The sequence below is a fragment of the Natrix helvetica genome, assembly GCF_964273705.1.
Source record: "Natrix helvetica genome assembly, chromosome: 2".
Taxonomy (NCBI): domain Eukaryota; kingdom Metazoa; phylum Chordata; class Lepidosauria; order Squamata; family Natricidae; genus Natrix; species Natrix helvetica.
The window spans coordinates 195891532-195916139 of NC_138552.1; the positions used below are offsets into that span (position 1 = coordinate 195891532).

At 37.0% G+C, this 24608-nt stretch overlaps 1 protein-coding gene across 8 annotated transcripts in view; it reads right to left on the minus strand.

The window, feature by feature from the left end:
• Positions 1-24608, minus strand: part of PTPRK (protein tyrosine phosphatase receptor type K) — a 415019-nt gene that overhangs the window by 36748 nt on the left and 353663 nt on the right. For 3 of the 8 annotated variants that reach the window (XM_081941529.1, XM_081941531.1, XM_081941535.1), the window contains exons 14-16: positions 17007-17145; positions 2253-2413; positions 219-254 (exon numbers count right to left, since the gene is read on the minus strand). In XM_081941529.1, coding sequence (XP_081797655.1) covers positions 219-254; positions 2253-2413; positions 17007-17145 — 336 coding nt within the window. The remainder of the gene's footprint in view (positions 1-218; positions 255-2252; positions 2414-17006; positions 17146-24608) is intronic. The other 5 variants (XM_081941530.1, XM_081941536.1, XM_081941532.1 and 2 more) reach the window with 3 other exon arrangements.

Here is a 24608-nt window from a genome sequence, read left to right on the forward strand (position 1 = left end):
ATTGCCAAACTGCAGACAGCTGGCAGAAATAGCCTGCAGTACTGCATTCTAACCACTGTGCCACCACGGCTCTGTATATACCTAATATTAAATATATCGCTAAGCACCAGGCCTAATTTTTTAAATCTGTAACTAGCTGCTTGGATGTACATTAAACGTATTTATTTACAAGGGCTGTAAGTCATGAAGGAAAAGAAGACAAAGGACTAGGTCCTCACCTAACACAGCAGTCGGCACAAGTGGATCATTGGGCACTGCGGGAAAACAAAGCTTATGAAAAAAAATGCATTGCTTCCAACTGTTTTTTTTTTTAAGAAAAAAAGAAGCACAGACTTTTTGGAACATACAGCAAAGCCTATTCATCTTATTCATGAAACAGGAAATACAAAACCACTTGTAGAAAATAACGTTTGCTTTTTTTTACAGGATAAACAGTGCAATAAATGTATACAACTGTCCAAAGAGGTTGGATTTAGTCATAATCTAAGCATTTTCTTCCTGAAAGCTAAGGAGAAAAGGCTTAGATAGTTTTACCAGAGCAGCTGCCAAAGGATAATTCAACTTTAGGAAGCAATTACTGCTCTCAGAATTCCTTGGGCTCAGCAAGGAGGACAAGCCAGAATTTTAAGCTTCCAAATGTTTAACTTTCTTAGTAGGGCAAAGTTTTGGCATGGCTTGGGTAAAACTGTCGGCTGGCCAACATTCCTGGGGGAATTGGCAGGCAACGAAAAAAATCAATGTGGCCTCTTGGGCCCTGCAACTGGTCCTATGCAACATGAGAGGGTTTCATTGCTCATTCCAACCACTATTGGAGATGAGGAACATAGCTCTTAGCTGACGGATGTGGCTTTCTATTCTCAGATTTGGCCAGGATTTTTCAACAACCATCTTCACATTATTCAAATTGGTCAGTTATCTCTTGAACTGGCTTGGGCCTCTGTAGAAACTAGGGTGGGAAAACTAACTGAAATTACAGCCAAACCTTAAGATGTCTTACAGAAGTTCAAGAAAGAAAGGTTTCCTATATAGCAGGGGTGTCCAAACTTGGGAACTTTAAGACTTGTGGACTTCAACTCCCAGAATTCCCCAGCCAGCCATGCTTAAAGTTCCCAAGTTTGGATACCCCTGCTATATACCCTTTCCTTCTTGTATAGCTCTGCATCACATCCAGTAAATATATTGTTTGCAAGAGTCCTTAATACACTTTTTGGCAATATCCTTATGTTTCTTCAGCTTCTCATCCTACTCCTATTATAGTAGTTTCTGTTCTAAAGTTATTGGCAGCAGTTTTGTTGTGTAACCAGAATAAACAATACCTTTTAATGAAACTCATACACAGACGTACAGATATAAACAGTTACTAATTAGATGAGTAATTAGTATCTAAATATAAATATGATATCCCAAATGGTTGAAATAAAAGGTAATTTGAGTATCAAATTATTTGTGTATATATACACACATATGCATACAATCATAGTGGGTTAGTGTGAGAACAATGATAAAAAACATCCGATTATGTGGAAATCTGTTTTTCTCAGACCTGATGATACAGATATTGAAATTCTATTTGCAAAATATAAGGTGTTTTTTTTTAAACAAAAATATATGCCGTTTTGTAGTGTAGGTTTTAAAGAGCTACAATTCTTTCCATACAGAGAGAACAATTGTATGAATCCATATATTGCATGTTCAATGTTGAAGGGAAAAAAAGTCAACATCTATCATTTTCTGTGGATTAATACTGGGGAAAATATGATGTAATGCTAGAGTTTTTAATGAAAGAATAGAAAGTAATCATTGCCTGCTGTTTTTGAAACAATTTACATGCTACAAAACTGCAACAGTAATACACTAGGAAGTCACTTAAAATATTATCTTGAAAAGGAATTTTCTGTGATAATTTATATATGCATCAATCTTCTAAACTACTGCCCTTTATGTTTTTTATCTTTGGACCCAGCACTTATCCAGCAAAAGATTGGCAAAGCATTAAATTGTGGCTTTGGAGTAAACTTTCTACTGCTTTTGTTAGAGAATAGCCTCAGAAAATTGTATCTTATAAACAGGTATTTAAATGTCTATGTATTTGATTCTTTTTTGGTCTGTCTGGAAAAAAGGCAAATGTTTCATAACTCTGCTATCTCATTCCCTTGCATAAAATGCATTTTTATGGTACTAAATGCAATGTACAGCAGATATAAACAGAAGTAAGTTACTAATTTCAGTGACAATGGGACTATCATACTTACACCTGGGGTTGAAGTTATGAGAATCCATAAATGTGACTGAAAGTGGATCTTCTGCATGGATTGTGCTTTGATCAGCATAACTCCGATCCATGGCATTTACCATATGGGTCATTTCTTGTCTAGTGTTTCCCATGGCATCTTTGCGTTTCTTAGCCAGTTTACTGCCCAACCGAAATCAAGAAAAGAAAAGCTTTAAAAAGTAATCACACTTTTATTATCTAATCGTAACAGCTATTCAGTGGTAAATAAATCTATTAAGACTACTTTAGAGCAGGTTTAGAGTTTACAGCAGCCATATACTTGAGTTTTAGGGGGGAAAGCTACATTTGCAATTTAAGACATTTAAGGAATCAGTATGCGCACAGAGATATTAATTCAATTCTAGAGGGACTCACTTTTCAGCAGGCAAGTTCAGGATTTTAACTCTAAACAGTTCATATTTTTACAATACCAGAATATGGCAATAATAGAAATGCTATACACATTCACTTCTTAACGACAGCCACCAATGTTAAATCTACTTTGCACTGTTTATAGCAAATGCACATTATTTCAATGTTCATAATTATTCGGATTAGAACTTCTGCCATTGTTTTATTTCTTTGTGAGCATATCTTCATTTACATCCTTTTTTAAAAAAAAATGGTACATTATGATGGCATAAATAAAAATCTGGAAAAAAAAATCCTTAATAGGAAACACCTTATAATTACATTCTCCATTCCATCTATATCAGGAGGGTCAAACTTGATTTCATTGAGGGCCAAATCAGGGTTGTGTTTGACCCAGATCTAAGCAGCCTGAAGGCTGGATCCATCCCACGGGCCAAGAGTTTGACACCCCAATCTATATCATGATATATGGTTTGATCCTTCCCAGTATACACATTCTTGGGTAAATAAATATCAACAAAATGAGGAATATGATTTTATGTTTATTTAAGCTACCAATTATTTTCATTTATTTTTTCCTGCGATATGACTAACTGGAGAAGCGACGTTTCTCTTTCAGTAGTTGCACATTTTACAGTTTCACCTATTCTACATCATATTCAGTGTTATCCAATGCTCTAACATGTGTATGAAAATGCTGAAACAGCTTATACTGAGTTTGGAACTTAATGCTATGAATGTGCTTGTATCAACTACTTGTTCTCTTTTATTTCCATCTAAATCCAAGGAAGTTTTAAAAGTAATTTCTTATGTTATTTATTTATTTATTTTTATTTCTTGGATTTCTAAACCGCCCCCTCTCCCAAAAAGGGACTCGGGGCGGTGTACAGTCAAATAAAATGCAGATAAAATACAATAATATAAAACAATTAAATACTAAACATTTGGATGGAGGAGATAAGACTGTACAAGAAATAAATATACTATAGAAACCCTAAAAAACATCCCCAATTAAAATATCCAAACCCAATTAAAATATATCCCCGGGAGACAAAACTAAGAGAGTGCCAGGCAATACATGGGAAGAAGTCAAACAAATAAAGGAAAAAAATCCAGAAAAAAAATCAAGACTCAAGATAATTTTGGTAAAAAGAGGCATTGAATTTTATAGGATGAATTTACATTCTTCCTCAACATATGTTTAGCAGTTTGTATTCTCGGAGCCAATTCTGAAACTGGTTCCCTAAATTCAGGCCACGCTAGGAATAAACCAAGAAGGCCAGTTGGACTTACTTTTGGAACTGTCAAATCTGACTTTGATGACATATAGCTTGAATCTCCACTACTTTTATTTACATATTATTTCATTACTATAGATATAAAATTTTATCTGTTTTTTTTTGTTAATTGCTGTGGCTGCTATTCTTATTTTGTATATCTACGTATCTCTATCTCTGTTTAACTATTTATCTATCTATCTACACTGCTTTTCATGTATGAATTCAGTGTCAGTCACACAGTTTGACAAGCTCACAAGAACTGGATTATCTATGGAGTTGATATTCACCTATGAGCACATATTATTATGTTCCACAGCAGCAACTAATTGTGTCTCTAAGTTATGAACAATTTCTACAGACATTATCCATTGCGTACTCTAAAATCCACAAAGCAAAGTGATAGCATTAAGTAGTCAACACTGTCCAAGTTGATGCCTATTCTTAACTATATAAATAAAATGTTATTGTTATTGTTTGTCACAACACTTACCAAATGAGGCTGAAGATGCTGAACATCTCCTATGGAGATGTTCACCAATAATCTCGCGTCCCCTTAAAATAGATGTCACTGAATGCAACTTAATGCCATTAAGACCTACTTAGGAAATCTCTTTTATTATTCTTATGCTCGGAGTAAATCGAGTCAAAGTAACACAAAATCCTGTAATCTGACAAGTATTAAAAAAATACTACAGTATTGGAAAAGTACTTTAAGTGCTTTGTCACATTAAATTAATTGCTTCATACTTGAGCCATTATTGAAGACATGAAGACATTTATCCATCGTTGGCTTTTGGTACATGGCATATTAAAGAAATATAAAAGTTCTCAAAGCTGCTGGGAAGGGAAGAGGGGCGGAAGCTCAATAACAAAATACAACTTTTTTTTCCTCAGAAAAAGACAAATAAAAAAAGATTGAACACTAAATCCTATACTTCTTCATTTGACCTCCCAGCACAAAATATATCTCACTCTCTTAGAAAGAAAACCGATGAAGCTCAAAAACAAAACAAAAAATGGCCAAAGTACTTATCTAAGAACATAAGACTAGCCAAGGCTAGAATTTTTGTTTCTCACAAAAGATGATCAAATGCTGCAGGTGCTCCCTTAAAGTAAAAGATATTAGTTTAACCAAAGGTAAGATGGCAACGTAACATAAGGTAACATGGCAACAAAGGTAACATGGCAACTCTCTCACTAAAACTGTGCATGTAAACACATACAAACGAAGCACAGAGTATGCTTTCCTCCACCCCATACTAAGAAAAAACAGACAATGAAGCTGGTAGCTGGGAGGACTATAGGGTGAAAAAGACCACACTAGCCTGCAAACTAGACATCTTAATGGGAATAGTTGTTTTCTACTGAACAGCTGAAAGAAATTGGGCAAGGAGACTATCCTTGGTGACTAGAGCTTCATTCGGCTGAATTTATCCACTGCAATCCCAAAGGTGCTTTTTCAAGAGGCAACTGAATTTTCTGGTTTTTCTCTGAAGATGTTTTGCTTCTCATCCAAAAAAACTTCTTGAGAGCTGAAGAAGCTTCTTCGATGAGAAGTGAAATGTCATCAAAGAAAAACCAGAAAGTCCAGTTCTCATTTGAAAAAGTACCTTTGGGACGACCATGACCTTGATGACTGAGAATCTCCATAGACATCTACTGGAAAGAAACTGATAAGTAAAAATAAAACAAAGAGCAGATAGGGGGGAAAAGTGAAAATAAATAAAGTATTGTACTATTAAGGTTTTTTTTTAGGAGAAAAACAAACACTCTCTCTTCCCAGTGGTAGGTGTCCTGCCAGATTTGAAAACATGGAAGATGAACGAATGAGTGGCATACTGATGGTGAGAACAGATTTTAAATGTTTGATACAGAAGAGGTAGATGAAAATGCTTGTTTTCCCTCTATGTAGTGGTCCCATTACAAAAGGGACAGGTAGTACAGGTAGTCATTGACTTACAACAGCTCATTTAGTGACTGCCAAATTAGCTTGACAACTGTGTTACTAACTTAACAATTGCAATGATTCACTTAACAACTATGGCAAGGAAGGTAAAAAAAATGGGGCAAAATTCACTTAATGATTGTCTTGCTTAGCAACATAAATTTTGGGCTCAATTGTGGTTTATAAATCAAGGACTATCTGTACAGTTAAATTATGGTAGACTTGAAGATACATTAGTAAAATCCAACTTCTTGTGGCCATATGGATATCTCCATGAAGAGGTTCTTTTTGGCAAATTACTGAAGTGCTTTCTTATTTCTTCTTCTAGGATGTTCACTTCATTTCCTAGTCTAGTTTATAATCCTTGGATTTCCTGGTAATTGTTCATCGAAACACTAGCAAGACCCAGCTTTAAAGTATTTGCTCTATGGTTAAATCCTACTATTATAGGTATCCTCTTGAATGGAGTAGGGAAAATGGTCTTGTTGTGTACATGTAAACTACATGGCAGAAAATCATAAAGTTTCTACATGCTTGTATGTTTACAGGTACAAGTTTGTTTTTATTGTTTTAACACATGCATTGAGACACTTTGCCCTAATAATGGTTGCAGATTATATTTAAAGCTGTAGCTATCAAGGTCTTTTTACAAGTGTAAAAATGAAATGTCATGAATTGAAATAAGGCAATTTATTGCTATGCTTTAATCTTGCACTTTGTTCAAGGCATTTATTGTTTTGATAGCTTTACTATCCTTCACACTAGAGTTTTCAATTAACTTATTCAATCTTAATGTCCCTCTAGGAAAGAAGAAGAAGAAGAAGAAGAAGAAGAAGAAGAAGAAGAAGAAGAAGAAGAAGAAGAAGAAGAAGAAGAAGAAGAGAAAGAGGAAGAGGAACAACAACAACAACAACAACAACAACAACAACAACAACAACAACAACCAGTTATATTTTACTAAATCCTCTTCTTAAGCACCAATTTGTAAACCTTCACAAAAATCCTCCAGGATTTGAAGTGGAGTTCTGATATTCGACTAGAGTAAGGATTGAGCTAACTTTCTGGATAGGAGAAGTGAAAAGTCAACAGCATTCAGTCTTCAAGAAGCAAAGACATGAAAAAGTTAATTTCTCTGAAAAAGCCACAATAGATTTAGGGAATTTCTCCACATGATTTCTGAAGTGATGGAAAGTATACAAAGTTTGTCATCAAACAGTCAATAATCTATGTTATAATAATAAACACCACCTTCCTTAAGATATTGTATGTTCAAACTTTTGAGTTGCACAATTATTTATCTGACAGAATGGTGGTTAATGCTAAAAATGTGGAGAAGTAAGGATACAGGTAATTAATGTTCAACTCAAGTTTGCTGTTAGTTACGAAGAATGTTCTGCAAACATTCCAATTAGGTCTAATGAGTTGCTGATGCAACTTTATTTTGAACCTAGAATCCTCTCCAAGGACTGACTGCTGGGCCAGAAAAAGGAACATGCTAATAAAAATGGTTGATTCCTCCATTGTTGCGGGGGAAAACTATCCAATACTTCCAATCCTTATCTATTCTTAGGTAAAAGAACTGTGGCAATCACAAACAGAAAATAATTGAAAGTAATAGAAAGATCTAGAAATTTGATTTTGGATAGATACATACAACCACACATACAACATGAATATTTTATATCACTAGGTATCATGACAAAAAGTTCTTATTTTAAAGAGATACACAAACTGAACAGGGTGGGTTCCGGGAGGCACTACTGCCGATTTGCCCGTGTGTTCGCCATGCACGTCTGATGCATGGTGCCTGCACATGTGCAGTGCAATTAAAATTGTTCTGTACATGCGTAGAACTGAAAAACAAAATGGGGCACCTGTTGTGACGCTACCTGGAGAACCAGTTCAGGGGCATGGCAGGCCTGGGTCGCTGCCAGTTCCAGCAACCCAGGCAGCCAAACCACTACATTTGGTCCAAACCAGTAACCCACCACTGAATCTGAAGTGTCTCCCCAAAACTTGGCTGCAAAGAAGCCTCCTTGTAAGATGCCTATGAGATCGAATGTTATTTTGCTTGTGTGTATACATATACTGTATATTATACATATACTTTTACATAGAAGAGAGCCATGTGAGTCTATAGACCAAAACCAGAAATTTGGTAGCACCTTTTCATATTAACAATTTTAATTAAAAGGCATAAATGTTTGTAAACTACAGCTCATGCGATGATGTCAGATTTAACTAAATTTGGATCCTATCTTATCAGCAGCAACTTTCTGGAATGTGAACTGTTAAAGTTAAAGGTAAAGGTTCCCCGTGCACATATGTGCTAGTCATTCCAGACTCTAGGAGGTGGTGCTCATCTCTGTTTTAAAGCTGAAGTGCCAACACTGTCTCTGTGGTCATGTGGCCAGCATGACTAAACGCCAAGGCACACAGAACACTGTTACCTTTCCACCAAAGGTGATCCCTATTTTTTCTACTTGCATTTTACATGCTTTTGAACTGCTAGGTTGGCAGAAGCTGGGATAAGTAACAGGAGCTCACTCCGTTACACAGTGCTAGGGATTCAAACCACTGAACTGCCAACTTCCTGATTGACAAGCTCAGCATCTTAGCCACTGAGCCACTGTATCCCTATGAACTGTTAGCCACCAATAAAAAACCATGAAGTATGTGCCTCAGGCTGAAAAAAAATGTGCATCTCCAATTAAAAGTTTTTATCTCTATATTTTTTATAATCCATCTTGCAACTTAAAAGTTGAAAATATTTTAATGAATTATTTTTAATAATTGATTTAATAAAAATAATAAATTCCTGAAAATACAAATAATGTGGTTTTTTAGAAATAGCTTCTTGGATGCAGCAATAGCATTCCTTGAACCATAGTATTCCCCCCAAAATTCTAATTTTAGCAAACAGTAACTCCAATGTGCCATTGGCTCTTCAGCTCAGCACTCACTTAGCCACTGAGCCACAGACAGCTGAGGAAGGCTGAACATGTGTCAGCATTGTGTTCTGAAATAATGGATCTGCTTGGTACTTGGATGACTATGTAGAGAATGGGAATTACTATAAGCTAGACTCAGAAGTGCAAAAAATATAATGGAAATAAAGAATGACAAGCCACTTCCATATTGTTTCTAAGAAAACAAGACTAACACATCCCTGAAACCATTGGGCATCACAGGAGAGTCAAGTACTTTAGATACTAAGTATAGAAGAGTATTATTAATTGTGACATATTTCTTCTGCAACCATGTGCAGAACTATTTCAAAAAGAGTCCTAGTGAGAGGGAATATTTATCCCATGTACATAGTTAATTACTTCTAGCTGTGCAAATTGTTATTTAAAAAGGTAATTACAATTTTTCATAATAAACCAAAGAGCATTATAGTCAATAGACGTTTAGTTAGGTTTTCTTTTAACAAAATATAAGAAATGGTCTATCGTTGATAACTTTGCTTTAACGAAGACTTTAACTTAGTAGATTTTGGATGCCATGGACAAAATGTATCTATTTTTGCATTCAGCCCATTTGGTATTTTTAGCATTTGTAAAGTATTCATCCTAAAATCACATTTAGATTCTATGCACATTCTGCTTTAAACCAACACAACCTTTTCCCTATTAACGCATTAAATCCAGGATTTATTCTGTTTGGCAAATGATTACTATTTATTTGCCAAAGAAAGCTTCATTGCAATGCAAGCTGGTGCGTGCCTTATATGGCAGGCATATTTAACTTAATTTTGCTTAAATTCTGCCTATGACAAATCTCTTCAAAATAGCAACAATCAGATATTCAAGCTGGAATATAAACTATATTTTGATATACCCGAAAGTCCTGATTCTTTAAAGAAAAGAAAAATCAGCATTCCTTAGTGATTAACCAATGACTGCCCAGTCAATGTGTGATCGTCATATATTGTTATCATGTTTTATTATATTGGATAATCTTATTCTTTATTAGTTAGCCAAAGTCATTTTAGAACTCATAAACTAATTAACCAGGTTTATTAATTTAATTAATAAAACTGCACTTTTTACTGCACTTTGAGCATATTTGCCTTAGTAAACATGGTAAATTTCAACATATATAGAAATAGCTCCAGATCTTTCATTATCTTGTAGCTATTTCCAGCTATTATTTTGGAAGAAGGTCTTAATCAGAAGGGATGCATGAATTAATTTTCCCTTTCCTGAACATGACTGGATTATGATGGTTGGGAGCAAAGAGATATAAGAAAATAGAAAAAACAACTTGCTACCTCCTTGTGCTACTATACATTTAGTCCTTGACTTACAACAGTTCATTTAGTGATTGTTCAAAGTTACAGCACCACTGAAAAAAGTGACTTATGATGGCTTTTCACCCTTAGAACTGTTGCAGCATACCCATGGTCACTTGATCAAAATTCAGACACTTGGGAACTGACTCCTATTTATGACGGTTGCATTGTCCGGGCGGGGTGTCACGTGATCCACTTTTGTGACCTTCTTGCAAGCAAAGTCAACAGGGAAGCCAGATTCACTTAACAACCATGTTACTAACTTAACAACTGCAGTGATTCAAAATAATGGAATGTGCTGAGATGAGTAAATTGACATTTGAAATTAGAGAACAGGAAGATAAACAATTTTATAAGATATGGGATCCATTTTATCAGTGGTTAGATAAAAAAGCATGGAAATGAAAAATATTAGAGAATGTTATAAATACAAGAATAGTAGAGTGATACAGAATATAACATAAATATATATTATTATTGGATAGATTTAAGATGATGTAATGAATTGTTATAATATAAATGAACCCAATACCCAGAATATCTCGTTTAAAATGAAGGAATAATAGTGATAGTCAAATAAATGAGGTACAATGATAATAATGTATACAAATATATTTGATTTGATAATATGAGATTTCATATAAATTGTAAGTGATGACTATGGAAAGGGCGCACAAAAACCTTGTAATCGATTGACACACTGTAATTGAAGATGGCTTTACGTTTTATGTTTTGTTTGTCTATGTCTGTCTAAAAATAAAAACGTTCTTTAAAAAAAACAAAAATAACTGCAGTGATTCACTTAACAATGGTGGCACAAAAGGATGTAAAATGGGACAGCATTCACTGAACAAATGTTTCACTTAGCAACAAATATTTTGGGCTCCATTGTGGTCGAGGACTACCTGTATTTACTGTATTTACAGAGTGGGAATAAATATAGGATATTTTTACAGCCTAGAAGGAAAGGTAAAAGCAGCCAGCAATTGAAGAGAAATGTTAAAGAAGAAGGAACTGTGGTAGAAAATGTGTTCATTTTTATGTAACAAATATTACCAAAAGGTGACCAATTGGATCTAATTCTCCCAGTGAGTAAAACAGGAATCACACTTCCCACTGTGCACACAAAAGATTCTACTGTTGGAAATAGATAGTTATTTGTTTCCTTTTTGAATGGTAAATCCTTTGAGTAAATGAGTATGCTCCCCTATCAATTCCCTAAAATAAGATGGAGTTACAATCTTCTCATCAAAAGATAATGTTTAGACACCTAAGCCTACATAGGATGGAGGTGAAGCTTGATCTTAGAATGAAAACACACAGTGGAAATATATTTAATAAAAGGGTCCATGTGTGGGTAGTCTACATCCAATTAGAATACAACAACCTTTAAAAAAAATAAAGCAGACCCTCTAAAATTATATGTGGCTCCATAAAAACTGTCAAAATGATAACGGGAAATTATAGTGAAATATTAATCCTATTTCTAGACTTTTTTTAAACGAAAAGGGATACTGCATCTTCAAAACATATAAAGAAGTAAAGTCACCCATTTCTACTTACAGGTAGTAGGAGTAAGAATAGTAGCTCCTCCTGGCAAGCAAATCACAGACAGTGGGAAAAAAGAAGCAATGGTGAATGAAAAGCGTGACTCTGTCACATTCAATAAAGCAGAGAAATGTGCGTTAAAAAAAATTAAAAATTCATGTTTTCTTTGTTAGCATTACAATCTTGCTCATGCACTGATTAGCCTTTACAGAGCCATGCAATTAAAAAAAACATGTTAGCATATAAAAAAAAAATTTCAATAACAGAGGGAGTTCACTAGAGAAAAATGACATGCTAACACTTCATTTATTGCAGAAAAAAAATGGAAACCAAATTGGGTTATGTTAGTTCGGCATGCAGCATAAATGTGATGACTGGTAACTAAATGCTATGAAATACAAAACAGCTGTGTACAGTTCTTGTGCTCTAAAGTTTACTTTCCTTCTTTTGTCTTTTAGTTTTCAGTTACAAACTCAAAGGCTAGTAATGGCAGAGATAGGTAAACCAACAACTACTGTAAGACAATTATGTACAGGTATACAGGTGCAAATTTTTGCTAAGCCATAATGTTTTATAGGTTTTCTGATGAATAATGTGCAAAAAAAAGCCATTATGGCATTTGTGTTATGTGCGAACCAGGCAACTATAGCTCATCCCAAAAAAAAAGGGGGGGAGGGGGGGAGGGAATTAAAAAGACAACCAGAACAGAGTCTTAGTATTATGTATGAATGCAGCCAATGTACTGTGCTCTGGCATTCTACAGTAGAAGGGTGTGTATATTAAACCCATATACACACACGGCTGCTGTTTTTATATCTTTAAACTGAAAATACTGATATATGCATACTTCGCTTCAAAAATGAGAATAAACAAATGGAAGGAGATGATGTACATTTGGAAATATTTCAACAATGTTTTAAAAAAATACAGTATTTGCTACTCAAGAGATGCAGTATCCCTTTTCTTAAAATTCAGCTGTATAACTTTGTAAACTCTATAGAAACTAATAGAGTTACTTCAAAATCTGCACAAAATGATAAGGCAAAGCATAAGAACACCTCTGATTGTGAAATCATACATAAGTGCTTACCAATCAATGTTTTCCCCCATTAGTTCAAATTTGGAAAATCTATGCAAGATTAGAATTGTTAAATCTGTGTGAAATTCAGAAGCATTTTTCTGAGATTGCTAAAATGTTGATGTATCAAAAGGGATACCACATAATGGAATCTCTAATATGTATGCATAGAATTATAATCAATATAATTATTCTATAGCACCTGGAATACACTAAGCACTTAGGGTTAAAGCAGAAAGTGTTTTCTAACACCATTGTATTTACGTGCTGCTATATATATATATATATATAAAGAAATATTTATTTATTCAGCAAAAATATAAGACATATTTCCCTATTTCACAGGAGATTGGATTCCTTAAGAACCCAATTAAAATGGAGGCCTGGATGGATACTTTTGACTAGTGATATCAGTTCAAGTCAGAAGGAGAAGAAAGAATTCCATGCAAGAATCAAATATCACAGGAACCAATGGGTTGAAACTAAGGTAGGAAAATATATGCTTATGTATATGTGGAGCAAGGTTGGAAATGTTAGTAATATAAACGGATTCAAATCTGCACTTATGCTATAAAATATGATAGTTTTTTTGGGGTGTAGTTCCATGTAAAGTTACGTAGTGTACATCATTATAACCTGTGTAAGAATCCAATGGGGAGCTCCTAAACAAATGGCTTATTGGATACTTATTCATTATCTATCTCAATCTCCATCTCAAAATGGCTTTTCAGTGGGGAAGGGATCTTTAAGGGTGTCCAAGAGCCAAGCTAGGTAGTGTACTTACTAATCATATGACCACATGCTCACTCTTCTAGTGAAAACCCCTGTAGACTTGACTTCCAACAACAGACTAAACTAAGGATGGCGGCAGCTAAACATTCAAGGGGGGGTGAATTATTTTTTTCATTTATCTCTTTTGCAAGCTAATTTACCAGATTTAGGTGAAAGTGGCTACTATGGAATGATATGATCAAGTAAAGAAGGGGTCTACTTAACGATTCTTCCTGTAATGCACATCTGACTGAACCTTTTCACTATTTTCTGTATACTGGTGTTGTGTAAAGATGTCTGTTTACTTGCTTATTTTGGAAGGGAAGAAAGAAACTGAGTGGCTTTTCTAGTTATCCTCATTAAAAAAATAGAATCATATCAAAATTGATACCTAATTTAACAATATTTAAGGTTTTGGTGATAATGAATTTTATAGCAATATACTATAGTTAATGGAGGCGTGGTAGTTCAATGGCTTAAAATACGCTGGAGAAAGTCTGTACTCTGGCAGTTTGAGTCCTACCACCACGTGAGAGAGTGAGCTCCTGCCAAGTGCCTCAGCTTCTGCCAACCTAGCAGTTCAAAAACATGTAAATGCAAATAGATTAATAGGTACTACTTTGGCGGGAAGTTAACAGTGATCCTTGTTTTGCCGTATGCTTTTTGCTTTGGTGTGATGTCATGCTGGCCATATGATCAAAGAAATGTCTTCGGATAGCGCTGGCTCAATGGCTTAAAGAAACAGACTTGAACATTGTCCCTAAAGTCGGCTATAGTTAGCGGAATAAAACCTACAGGGATTCCTTTATCTTTTATTATAGCTAGTTATAGTTCGTTTATCAACTATAATATTTATTTATTATGGTTAGTTTATCAACTCATAGAAAAAACTTGTAAATCCAATACCAAATAAATCTAAATCTAGCTAAAATAAGAAATTGAAATGTGCGACTTTCAGGGTCGATTAACGCCCTCCAATAATAATACTTCTGTGAAAATTCTAGACAAAGAATTGCTGTCTATTTAATGTAACAAATGGGAAAGGTTCCCATCCATCTCCTTTTAATCTGAATTAATAGAGTTCAGGAGAAAATTCTTACACATTCTGAAATAGATCAATGCGATAAAGGTTCACATACTGCAGGGTCAGCAAACTTATTAATGACATGATAAATTAGGAAAGGTGGAACATAGCTATGAAAATGTCATGCAAATTAAACATGAGATGCTGATGAACTAGATTGGGTAATGGACCGTGCATCTGATAATACTCCTCCACTGAAGTTGATTTCCTCAAATTGGAAGAAACCCCGTTCCAGCCCCTGAAAAATGACCCCTCCAACATAATTCAAGAAACTGTTGACAAACTAATTCTGTGAAGTGTAGTTTGTAACAGCGTTGAGGTGTTGTACCTACTGGAAATGAAATGAGAACTGAAAACTTTCTGTGGATCATAGTTGAAATTCACGAGAATGATGGTGAATCCAAGCTTACCAACTTCCAAGGTAGAGATGTTCTCCAGGATTGAGCAAAGTGAATTGCAAAATGTCTAGCCTATTTTTTTGAGCTGAACTTAAAGGAAAACTCAAAGACTTGGGGAAGCTTATAAATATATAAACATATATATATATATATGTTTCACCGTATTTTTCCCCTAGAGTATGAGATCTGTATCTCCATTATCACTTGTGAATATAATGCTTGCTCTACTGGCCCAATTATTCTATGTAAGCAGCTGTAAAACTTATACAAGTTAACAGTGTTCTCAGCTCGGCTAGTAGAAAAGCCATTATAATTGATCACAGGTTAGCCTCACAGAAAGGTCTAATAGTTTGGTGTAAATGTCAGCATGAGTGCTGACATTATGATAGGTTTGTAAGGAAGTGTCACATCCCCAGGAGCAGCTGTTGGCTATCTGATATTCTGAGGACATTTCTCACTGGCCTGTCTTTACAGTTCTGGCAATCACATTTCTTCATCATTTATCAAGGAGAGCTTCCAGATAAAAAGCAATACCGCTATATACTGATATGCCCCTTAATTTGCACAAGTGGATTTCTCATAATTTTTACTATGAACTAGTAAAGAACTATAGCATTTCTTTTTAAGCACAGAGGTACACAACAGGAAAATAAAAAGTGAAAGCACTATTGGGAGAAATCACATATGTGTCTAACTAACACAAAACACTATTAGCATACCTAAGGGTTCTAATGCAGACGTTTCTCCTCCATGTTATATATCTCCGGGGGAATCATTGTAAAAAGGCAATAAATTAAAAAAAAAATCTATTGGAAACCATTAAGACATAAATATGATTTTTAGGCACAGTGTCTAGTTTTTTTCCTCTACTTGGAAAACTGGAACAGAAAATTCATTTCACTTTAACATAGATAAGAGATATAAAAATACCCCTATTTTTATTCCTTCCTTGCCTAGAATAAAAACAACAATTTTGCAACTGATCTCTGAAGCAAGACATCCATAGCTTGGTGTTAGAACACATAGCCTTAATTCATAAAGTCTGCATATGATTTTTATCATCTCCAGTTAAGGGGATCACAAGTAGTAGGCGATGTGACAGACTTTTAAGTGATATTTTAAAGAACTAGCTCTCTGTCCATCTGTTCTAGGCTAGATGGAACAAATCACTTGACATAAACAGCTTCATATTAAGCAGCCATTTGCTCATCCAGATGCGAGAGAGAAACAGAAACGGCAAGGAAAAAGGATCTGAAAGCTATTCATTAAGTCATACATGTTGATTATGAAAATGTGTGTCAATTAACAAAGTGTTTGAAACTTATCAATAAAGTGCATTTAAAAAAATAAAATTATAGATTTTTTTCTTTCAGAATTACTTCTACTTCCAGAAGGTGGTGCTATTGATTTTTGTTGTTACTTTGAAATTGCAAAGTTTTTTTTTTTAAAAGAAATGAGACACCATTTAATATACTTTTGCATTTATAGGTCTGCAGGCCTATATAACCCAATGGAAAAATTTATGATAAGGTAATGTGATTTTAACTATAACTTTCAGGATTTATAAAAATACAAATGAAGGTAACATAGCCTGTAAAATATTTTCCAAGATAAGTAGGCCAGACATTTCACAATACAAGAGAATAAGCAGGGCTAATTGAAACAGTAAGTTCAACTTAACCCTAATAAAATATAAGAAATATTTTGAAGGTAAAAAGGTATCATTTCAATTTCACCAGTCTTTGTCTTTATAGTTTGTACAACTCAATACTAAATAAATAAATAAATAATAAATAAATAAATAAATTATACATACATACATATATAATTTCTATGACTTTACAAAATATCTTCTGTTCATGATAAAGATGCTCTCCCAGGCAACGTTTTTCTAAAATGAACTGTGAACAAATTTCTTAACATTTATTTGAACGAAAAGAAAATGGCAAATTTACCATACTTACCTTTTTTTGACAATTAATATGACAAGGAGGAGGATGAGAATAAAGACAAGGATTCCAGCACTTATTCCTGCTATTTTCACTACACGGTCAGTCTGCTTGGCAGGGTCAGGAATAACCTCTGGTTCTTCTGTTGCAGCTGCTGGGAGAAATGGCATTAAAAGTTACTTGAACTGTTCTAACCATTGCTCCCATCCAAATGGGCTCTGCATTGATCAGTACTGGACCAGGAAGAAGAACTATCTTACATAGATCTACGGTATTAGATCCGTGGTGGCACAGTGGTTAGAATGCAGTATTGCAAGCTGACTCGGCCCATAACCAGGAGTTCGATCCTGATGGGGCTCGAAGTTGACACAGTTTTCCATCCTTCCAAGGTTGGTAAAATGAGGCCCAGATTATTGTAGGCAATATGCTGCCATTTGCAAATCGCTTATACAGAGTGCTGTAAAGCACCATGAAGCTGTATCTAAGTCTAAGTGCTCATGCTATTAGGGCATGCTTTTCCCCTCAAGAATAAGAATGTCTAGGACTGCTTTAACTTTTACTTCCTGTACAAGCTGAAAAAAGGTTACTCTCAAATAATGGTTAAAATGAGAAGTTGCCTGTTTGACTGGTAAAAGACATATAAGTAACCTGATAGGTCCTCCCCACCCAATTTTTCTAAGCATCTACCTAACCACCAATGATTCTAAACCTACCAACCTACCTAACCACCGATGATTCTAAACCTACCAACCTACCTAACCACCGATGATTCTAAACCTACCAACCTACCTAACCACCGATGATTCTAAACCTACCAACCTACCTAACCACCGATGATTCTAAACCTACCAACCTACCTAACCACCGATGATTCTAAACCTACCAACCTACCTAACCACCGATGATTCTAAACCTACCAACCTACCTAACCACCGATGATTCTAAACCTACCAACCTACCTAACCACCAATGATTCTAAACCTACCAACCTACCTAACCACCAATGATTCTAAAACTACCAACCTACCTAACCACCAATGATTCTAAACCTACCAACCTATCTAACCACCAATGATTCTAAAACAATAATGAGTCTTCAGGGCTTAACAGGCCCCTGCACTTTTGGTGTTATATTTTAAGAACCAGTTGCCACCAGATATTGCTGAATCTTTCCACTAGCATGCTAGAAGTGATAATTGATAGCAATAGCAGTAGAACTTTGGGATCGCTCCCTTATTTTAGACTATCCTGCCCTGATATATAAAATATTACTTTCATTTCCTAGATACGATATCAAGATTTTAGTTGGCTGTATGTCATTTCTTGTAACTGATTTTACACTGTTCGTTTATTCAAGTGCATGAATTATACATGAAATAATTAGAGATACCAAAACAAACCAGAATACCTGTAATGAGCTACTGCAGTGCAGGTATAGCCTTGTGTTCTGAAAAAATGTAAACTTTGGGCTAAATAATGATTTAGGCTTGCTTTCCATACACTCAGTAGAGTTCTACTAAACTGCCATTACAGATACCTGAAACACTTAAAATAGGTGAAAAGGGCTCACCCCTTTTCCCTGCAAACCAAACTCCCCAGAGTTAAAAAAAAATCAGAAAGTCAACAGCAGCTGAAAGTCACTACTTCCTATTACATATACAAATGTATGGTGTTTGTTCATTTGCAGATGAAGGCAACTACCCTGGAAGAGTCTGCAACATTCAAATAAGCTCTGCTAAAATATATGAAAAATAGAAAAGCTTGCAAGTAAATCAGAGATACAGAATACAATAATTCAAAAGCACGGTAGCCAGGAATATGCCACCTACCATTAAATTAACTAACAAATGGGTCCCTGCACATCTTAAAATTTTTAAGGTCTTACAAAAAGACTTTTTCTATTATTAAAAGGGGTCAGATAGATTAAAGTGCTAATAGTATTTGTACTATAATAGAACAATGACTCCTATAAACATGTCCTTTGCACTTGGAATTAGAATTCTTTCTACTTACAATCTGGGGCCACTATACGAGTAGTCCTTGATTTTTAGCCACAACTGAGCCCAACAGTTTCATGGCTAAGCAAGGCAGTTGTTAAGTGAGTTTTGCCCCATTTTAGGTTCTTTTTTTTGCCACAGTTGCTAAGCAAATCATTGCAGAGATTACCGTATTTATTCGAGTATAACACGCACACGTGTATAACGCGCACCCCCTAATTTTTGATTAAAAATCGGTATAAAATTTTGTTTCACACCAAGCATTGTAATTGACAAAAATCCTGGAGATCCCCCCCCCACGTCGTCCCTTCCACCCAGCCCTCACGGCCGCAGGTTGCTCACCTCCCCCGTTCTTGTAACACAGGTAGGGAAAGCGCCACACGTTGCCTAGCCCCATGGCGAAGCCCACGCAGGACATGATGAAATCCATCTGCCGGGTCCAAGTCTCTCTCTCGTGGGGCAGCAAGGCCAGGGTCGGCTTGCAGGAGTCCACGGCCTCCCCTTTGCTCCCGACTGAGGCTCCTTGGCACATGGCGGCTGCGGGGGGTCCCGTCTTTTTGTCCTGCGGTTCGACCGAGACACTGTAGATGCTGCTGCCGCCGCTCTCTGACAAAGCCCCCTTGGCCATGGTGCCTGGGGGGATTCCCGAGTCCCGGTCGCCCCCTTCCAGACGGATCGAGATCCTGCTGACTGGAGGAAGAGGGTGAGAGGCGGGTCCTGTGAACGGTGGCAGCAGCGGCGGCAATACTCGCAACTCAGCTGCCTGCCGCCTTTCCCCTCCTTTGTCTCCCAGCCGGGGCGGCCCGCCGCCAAGTTGCGACTATTGCCGCTGCTGCTGCCGCCGTTCACAGGACCCGCCTCTCACCCTCTTCGCGGGTCCTGTGAACTGCGGCAGCAGCGGCGGCAATAGTCGCAACTCGGTGGCGGGCCGCCCCAGCTGGGAGACAAAAGAGGGGAAAGGCGGCAGGCAGCTGAGTTGTGAGTATTGCCGCCGCTGCTGCCGCCGTTCACAGGACCCGCCTCTCACCCTCTTCCTCCGGTCGGCAGGATCGAATGCTTCAGGGGCTACCATGCCAAGTAAATTTTCCCCAGCCGCTACTGCCACCCCACCCCACCCCTCATTTATAACGTGCACCCACACTTTGATTCCTTTTTTTGGTACAAAATTTTGCGCGTTATACTCGAATAAATACGGTAAGTGAATCATGTAGTCATTAAGCAAATCTGGCTTCCCCCATTGACTTTGCTTGTCAGAAGCCAGCTGGGAAGGTTAGAAATGGTATTCACATGAACCCGCTAAAGTGCAACTGTCATAAATACATGCCAGTTGCCAAGTGCCCGGATTTTGATGATGTGACCATGGGGATGCTGCAACAGCCATAAATGTGAAAAACAGTCATGTCACATTTTCAGTGTTGTTGTAAATTTGAACAGTCATTAAATGAATGGTTGTAGGTTAAGGGATACCCGTACTCTTCTGTAGCATTAAAAAAAAGATCTAGGTTTCAGAGCAAGGTGGGTATCTCATCTAGAGAAGTTCCTGATTTGGAAATGTGATGTTTTCAAAATAAAATTCCTTTCTAGAATCCAATGTCTCTACACCTCTGCACCTGACTGGAAATGGATGGGTGGAACTGCCAGCATGGCAGTGGAAGACTGGGCCATGTGATGGACTAGTGGGTGTGGGGGCAAGCTCATGAACTCTCAAATGGGTGGGGAAAACCAGGAAGCTCAGATTCGGGTTTTCACAGATGTGCCAACATGACTCTCTTAATGAATTGGAACTTTGAGCAATACTTTGCCTTGGACTCTGATTTAATTTTGGATGTTATTTGGAACCTGACAGTTGGTTTTCACTAGCTGTGCTGATATGATGCAGCCAATAAATATGTTCTTTGAGGAATCTACATGCCTCAGAGTTTTGATTTTTGTGGCTGCATTACTTGGAATACTGACAGTCCATTTCTGGATCAGGAAAATATTCTCACAGTCACTCAGGTCTTGGTTACTTCTCATTTGGACTATTATATACATACATCCCACATACATCCCTGCGGCCAATCCGCTCTCACAGGGAGGGCCTCCTCCAGGTGCCGTCCACTAGGCAATGCCAGCGGGCGGCGCCAAGGAATAGGGCCTTCTCTGTGATGGGCCCAACCCTCTGGAATGACCTCCCCCCCCCGACATTAGAACCACCTTGGACTTCCGCTCCTTCCGACAAAAATTGAAGACTCACCTGTTTCGATTAGCTGGCCTGGCATAATTATAAATGTTACAACTGCTACCTCCTGGAAGTATACTCTCAACTGGTTATTTTAAGGGTAGTGTTTTAATTCTAACTGATTTTAGGGCTTTTAGAGCCATATTTTATTCTTCTGTACAGTGCTCTTAATTTTAACCTCCTCCATATATATACGTATATTTATAGTTATATTTATATTTGTATTTTTATCTGTTATTTGTTGTGTGGACTGTACACCACCCCGAGTCCCTTTTTGGGAGAGGAGGCGGTTTAGAAATGCGAAGAATAAATAAATAAATAAAATAAATAATGTATTTAACATGGAACTGGCCTTGAAGACTACCCAGAAACTTCATATAATCCAGAATGCATTAGTCCAGGCAAGTATGAATGCATCATGGTATCATCATTACATCAGAAGTTACACAGGTTCCCTATGAGTTTCCAAATGCAATTCAAAATGCTGGTTAATATCTCTATAGCCTTTCAGGCCAGATTATCTGAGGGTCCTCCAGTCTCAAATTGTTTCTGTCTGTTCCACAGCTTCCAGAAGGGTGTGTATCACAGGTGGTATTCAGGCGATTTGAACTGGTTCGCCCGAACTGGTAGTGGAAATTGCGGGTGCCACCCACCCCGGCTCTATGCCATCCTATTTAGGCAAGTTTTCAAGCCGCGTGCACAATCAAGGTGCATGCACAGAAGGCCAAGCGCATGCATGGACCGGAGCACCTGCACGCTCACATTTGCAAACCAGTAGGGAAAGTAAGTGAATACCACCGCTGATGGGTATGTTTTGGATTGCTTCTGTAAAACAATGTAACCTAGCTGGACTCCGGAAGTGGGCTTTTTCTATCACTGAAGCTATAGCATACCATTTGAAATTCAGGTGGCTCAAATCTTGTTGGCTTTTGATAAGGTAAAAAGCCAGCAAGATTTGCTAAAATTATTTCTTTTCTCTCCTCAACATTGGACCAGAGTATTGGATAAGCCTATCCTATAACAGCATGGGAACTGGAATTTATTTATTTATTTATTCATTCTTCGCATTTCTAAACCGCCCCCTCTCCCAAAAAGGGACTCGGGGCGGTGTACAGTCCACACAACACATAACAGGTAAGAAGTACAATATAAATATAAATATAAATATACATATACACATGGAGGAGGTTAAAAAATTAAAAGATTAAAAGAACTGTATAGAAGAATAACATATGGCTCTAAAAGCCCTAAAATAATTAAATTTAAAATACTACCCTTAAAATAAGCAGTGAGAGTATACTTCCAGGAGGTAGAAGTTGAGGAATAAGTTTGTTTTGTTCCTTGGCATTGATTGTGTTTTATTGTGGTACGTTTTTATTAGCTATTTTGTTTTGATGTTTTTAACTCTTTGTTAGCTACCCAGAGTCATTACTTGTGAATTGGGTGGTTAACTACATAAATCATTTTAATAACTACATATAAATAAAGACATGTTGAGAAAGGCAAGCCAAGGATTCATTTGTATTTTGGATTGGGAAAGATGTTTAGGTGCTCACATCCCTTTTATAAAGTTCTTTTGGTTGCATATGTCCATGTGTATTCTCTATTCCCTCCATCTTTAAGTATACCTCTCCCCCCCCCCCCCAATTACAGTGCTCCTCAAAACTGGTGAAAGATTTCTTCTATGATAACCTTGTTCTATTTTAGTTTACAGCACTTGTAAGAAACTATGTAGAGTAGCCCTTATATTTATTTGGTCTTCCTTGTGTCATTAAATCTAAACCGAATCATTGTTATCCTTGTCAAACATCTTGTATCTTACAGTGTTAACAGTTTGTGTTAAGGCACTATTGCTCAGGATGACTTCAAACCCATTAACACATCTTTTTGAAAAAAAACACAGTAGAAACTTGATTAAACAAGGGAAGGAAGATTTCATTAGACTCTAGTTGCTACTATCATTTATATCAGAGATATAAATGATAGTGGCAGATAGCTCTTCTCAGAGCTATCAGCGAAGACAGGGCTTTTCTGCATTTGCTTGAACTGAAGTTTAATGGCTTAATTTTTTTTTGAAATCATAATTATGGATTGTAAACCACCATGCACTACTCTGTATAGAGGGAAGAAATAAATATTTCAAAATTATAATTGGCAGATTTCGACAAATTCATTGAGTGGCATGGAACATACAGAAATGCAAAGACACCTTACACATTTCCATTTTTCTGGATTATAGTCAATAGCAAGCTCCAGAACTAAAAAAGCTCATGCCTTCATAAAACCTCAGTAGAATAGAATTTAAATTGGCTCAAACTGTTTTGAAGAAAGAAACATTTTTAACTTTATCCACAACCCCTTTTCTTTGGGAGCCATTTAAATTAAGGCTCCCATGAGACGACTTCCAATCCCCGAAGGCGACGGACGTGCGCGTCCACCACTCATCTCTTTTAGGAGCACAGGGGGCCTTGGAGGGGCTCCCTGCCTTAGGGCGGTTTGTTGGGACCCCCTGGATCGGCGGCAGCCACGGGGGGTTCCCAGCTTCGCCCCAGGAGCCGGGGAGCGTGGGGGTGCATGGCGTTGCTGTGCACTGTCGCTGTGCGCCTTCGCCGAATGGATTCCGGAAGGAAAGAATCAATCAGATGTTACAGCTGAAGTGCGAGAGGTGAGACGTTTGCCTCAATCTCTTTTAATTCTATGTAATTGATGAACAGCAGCTTCTTTAAATTGTGGATTCAATCCTTTGAAGTTGTAAGATTGGAGGGGAGATTTTCCACCACCCCCTCGGAAAAGGTGGCATTCGGAATCTCTCTCTCTCTCTCTCTCGGAGGAGAGAGAGAGAGAGTTAAAAGCTAACTGTTCACTTCTACTAACAATGGAGAATAATTTTTACTACAATTGCAAGAGATGACTGCTGAGTTGTTTTTCTAATCCACCTTATGTAAACTTTGGACATTTTGCTTCCTGGTCCCCTGTGAAGGCAGAGCCAAGATGGCCAACTTCCTCCTTCTTCTTTGATCTTATGAATGAAGTTTCCCCTTTGAAAGAATTTCTGGCTTTATATCATCCTACACCCCGGAGATCTCCTGGAGCCTCTCTTGTTATGTGGTCCCTTTGGATTTGGAGCATTTAATTCTTATCCCCTGGCTTGGAACTGTGTATTAGGACTAACTTTTACTTCTGGGCTTGTTTGCCTCCACGAACTCTCCCAGCTGTGCATTCCACAGACACCATTTCTTTTGTACAAGATTTATAGCTATCTCTGAACTTAATATGGGACCTAAAAAGCCACCGCCTGGGAAGGCATCTTCGGCCCCGATATCTTCTACGTCTAGACCAATTACACAACAGACACCAATTGCCTCATTTCTACAACCTAAAACAACTGAAGAGAGTTCA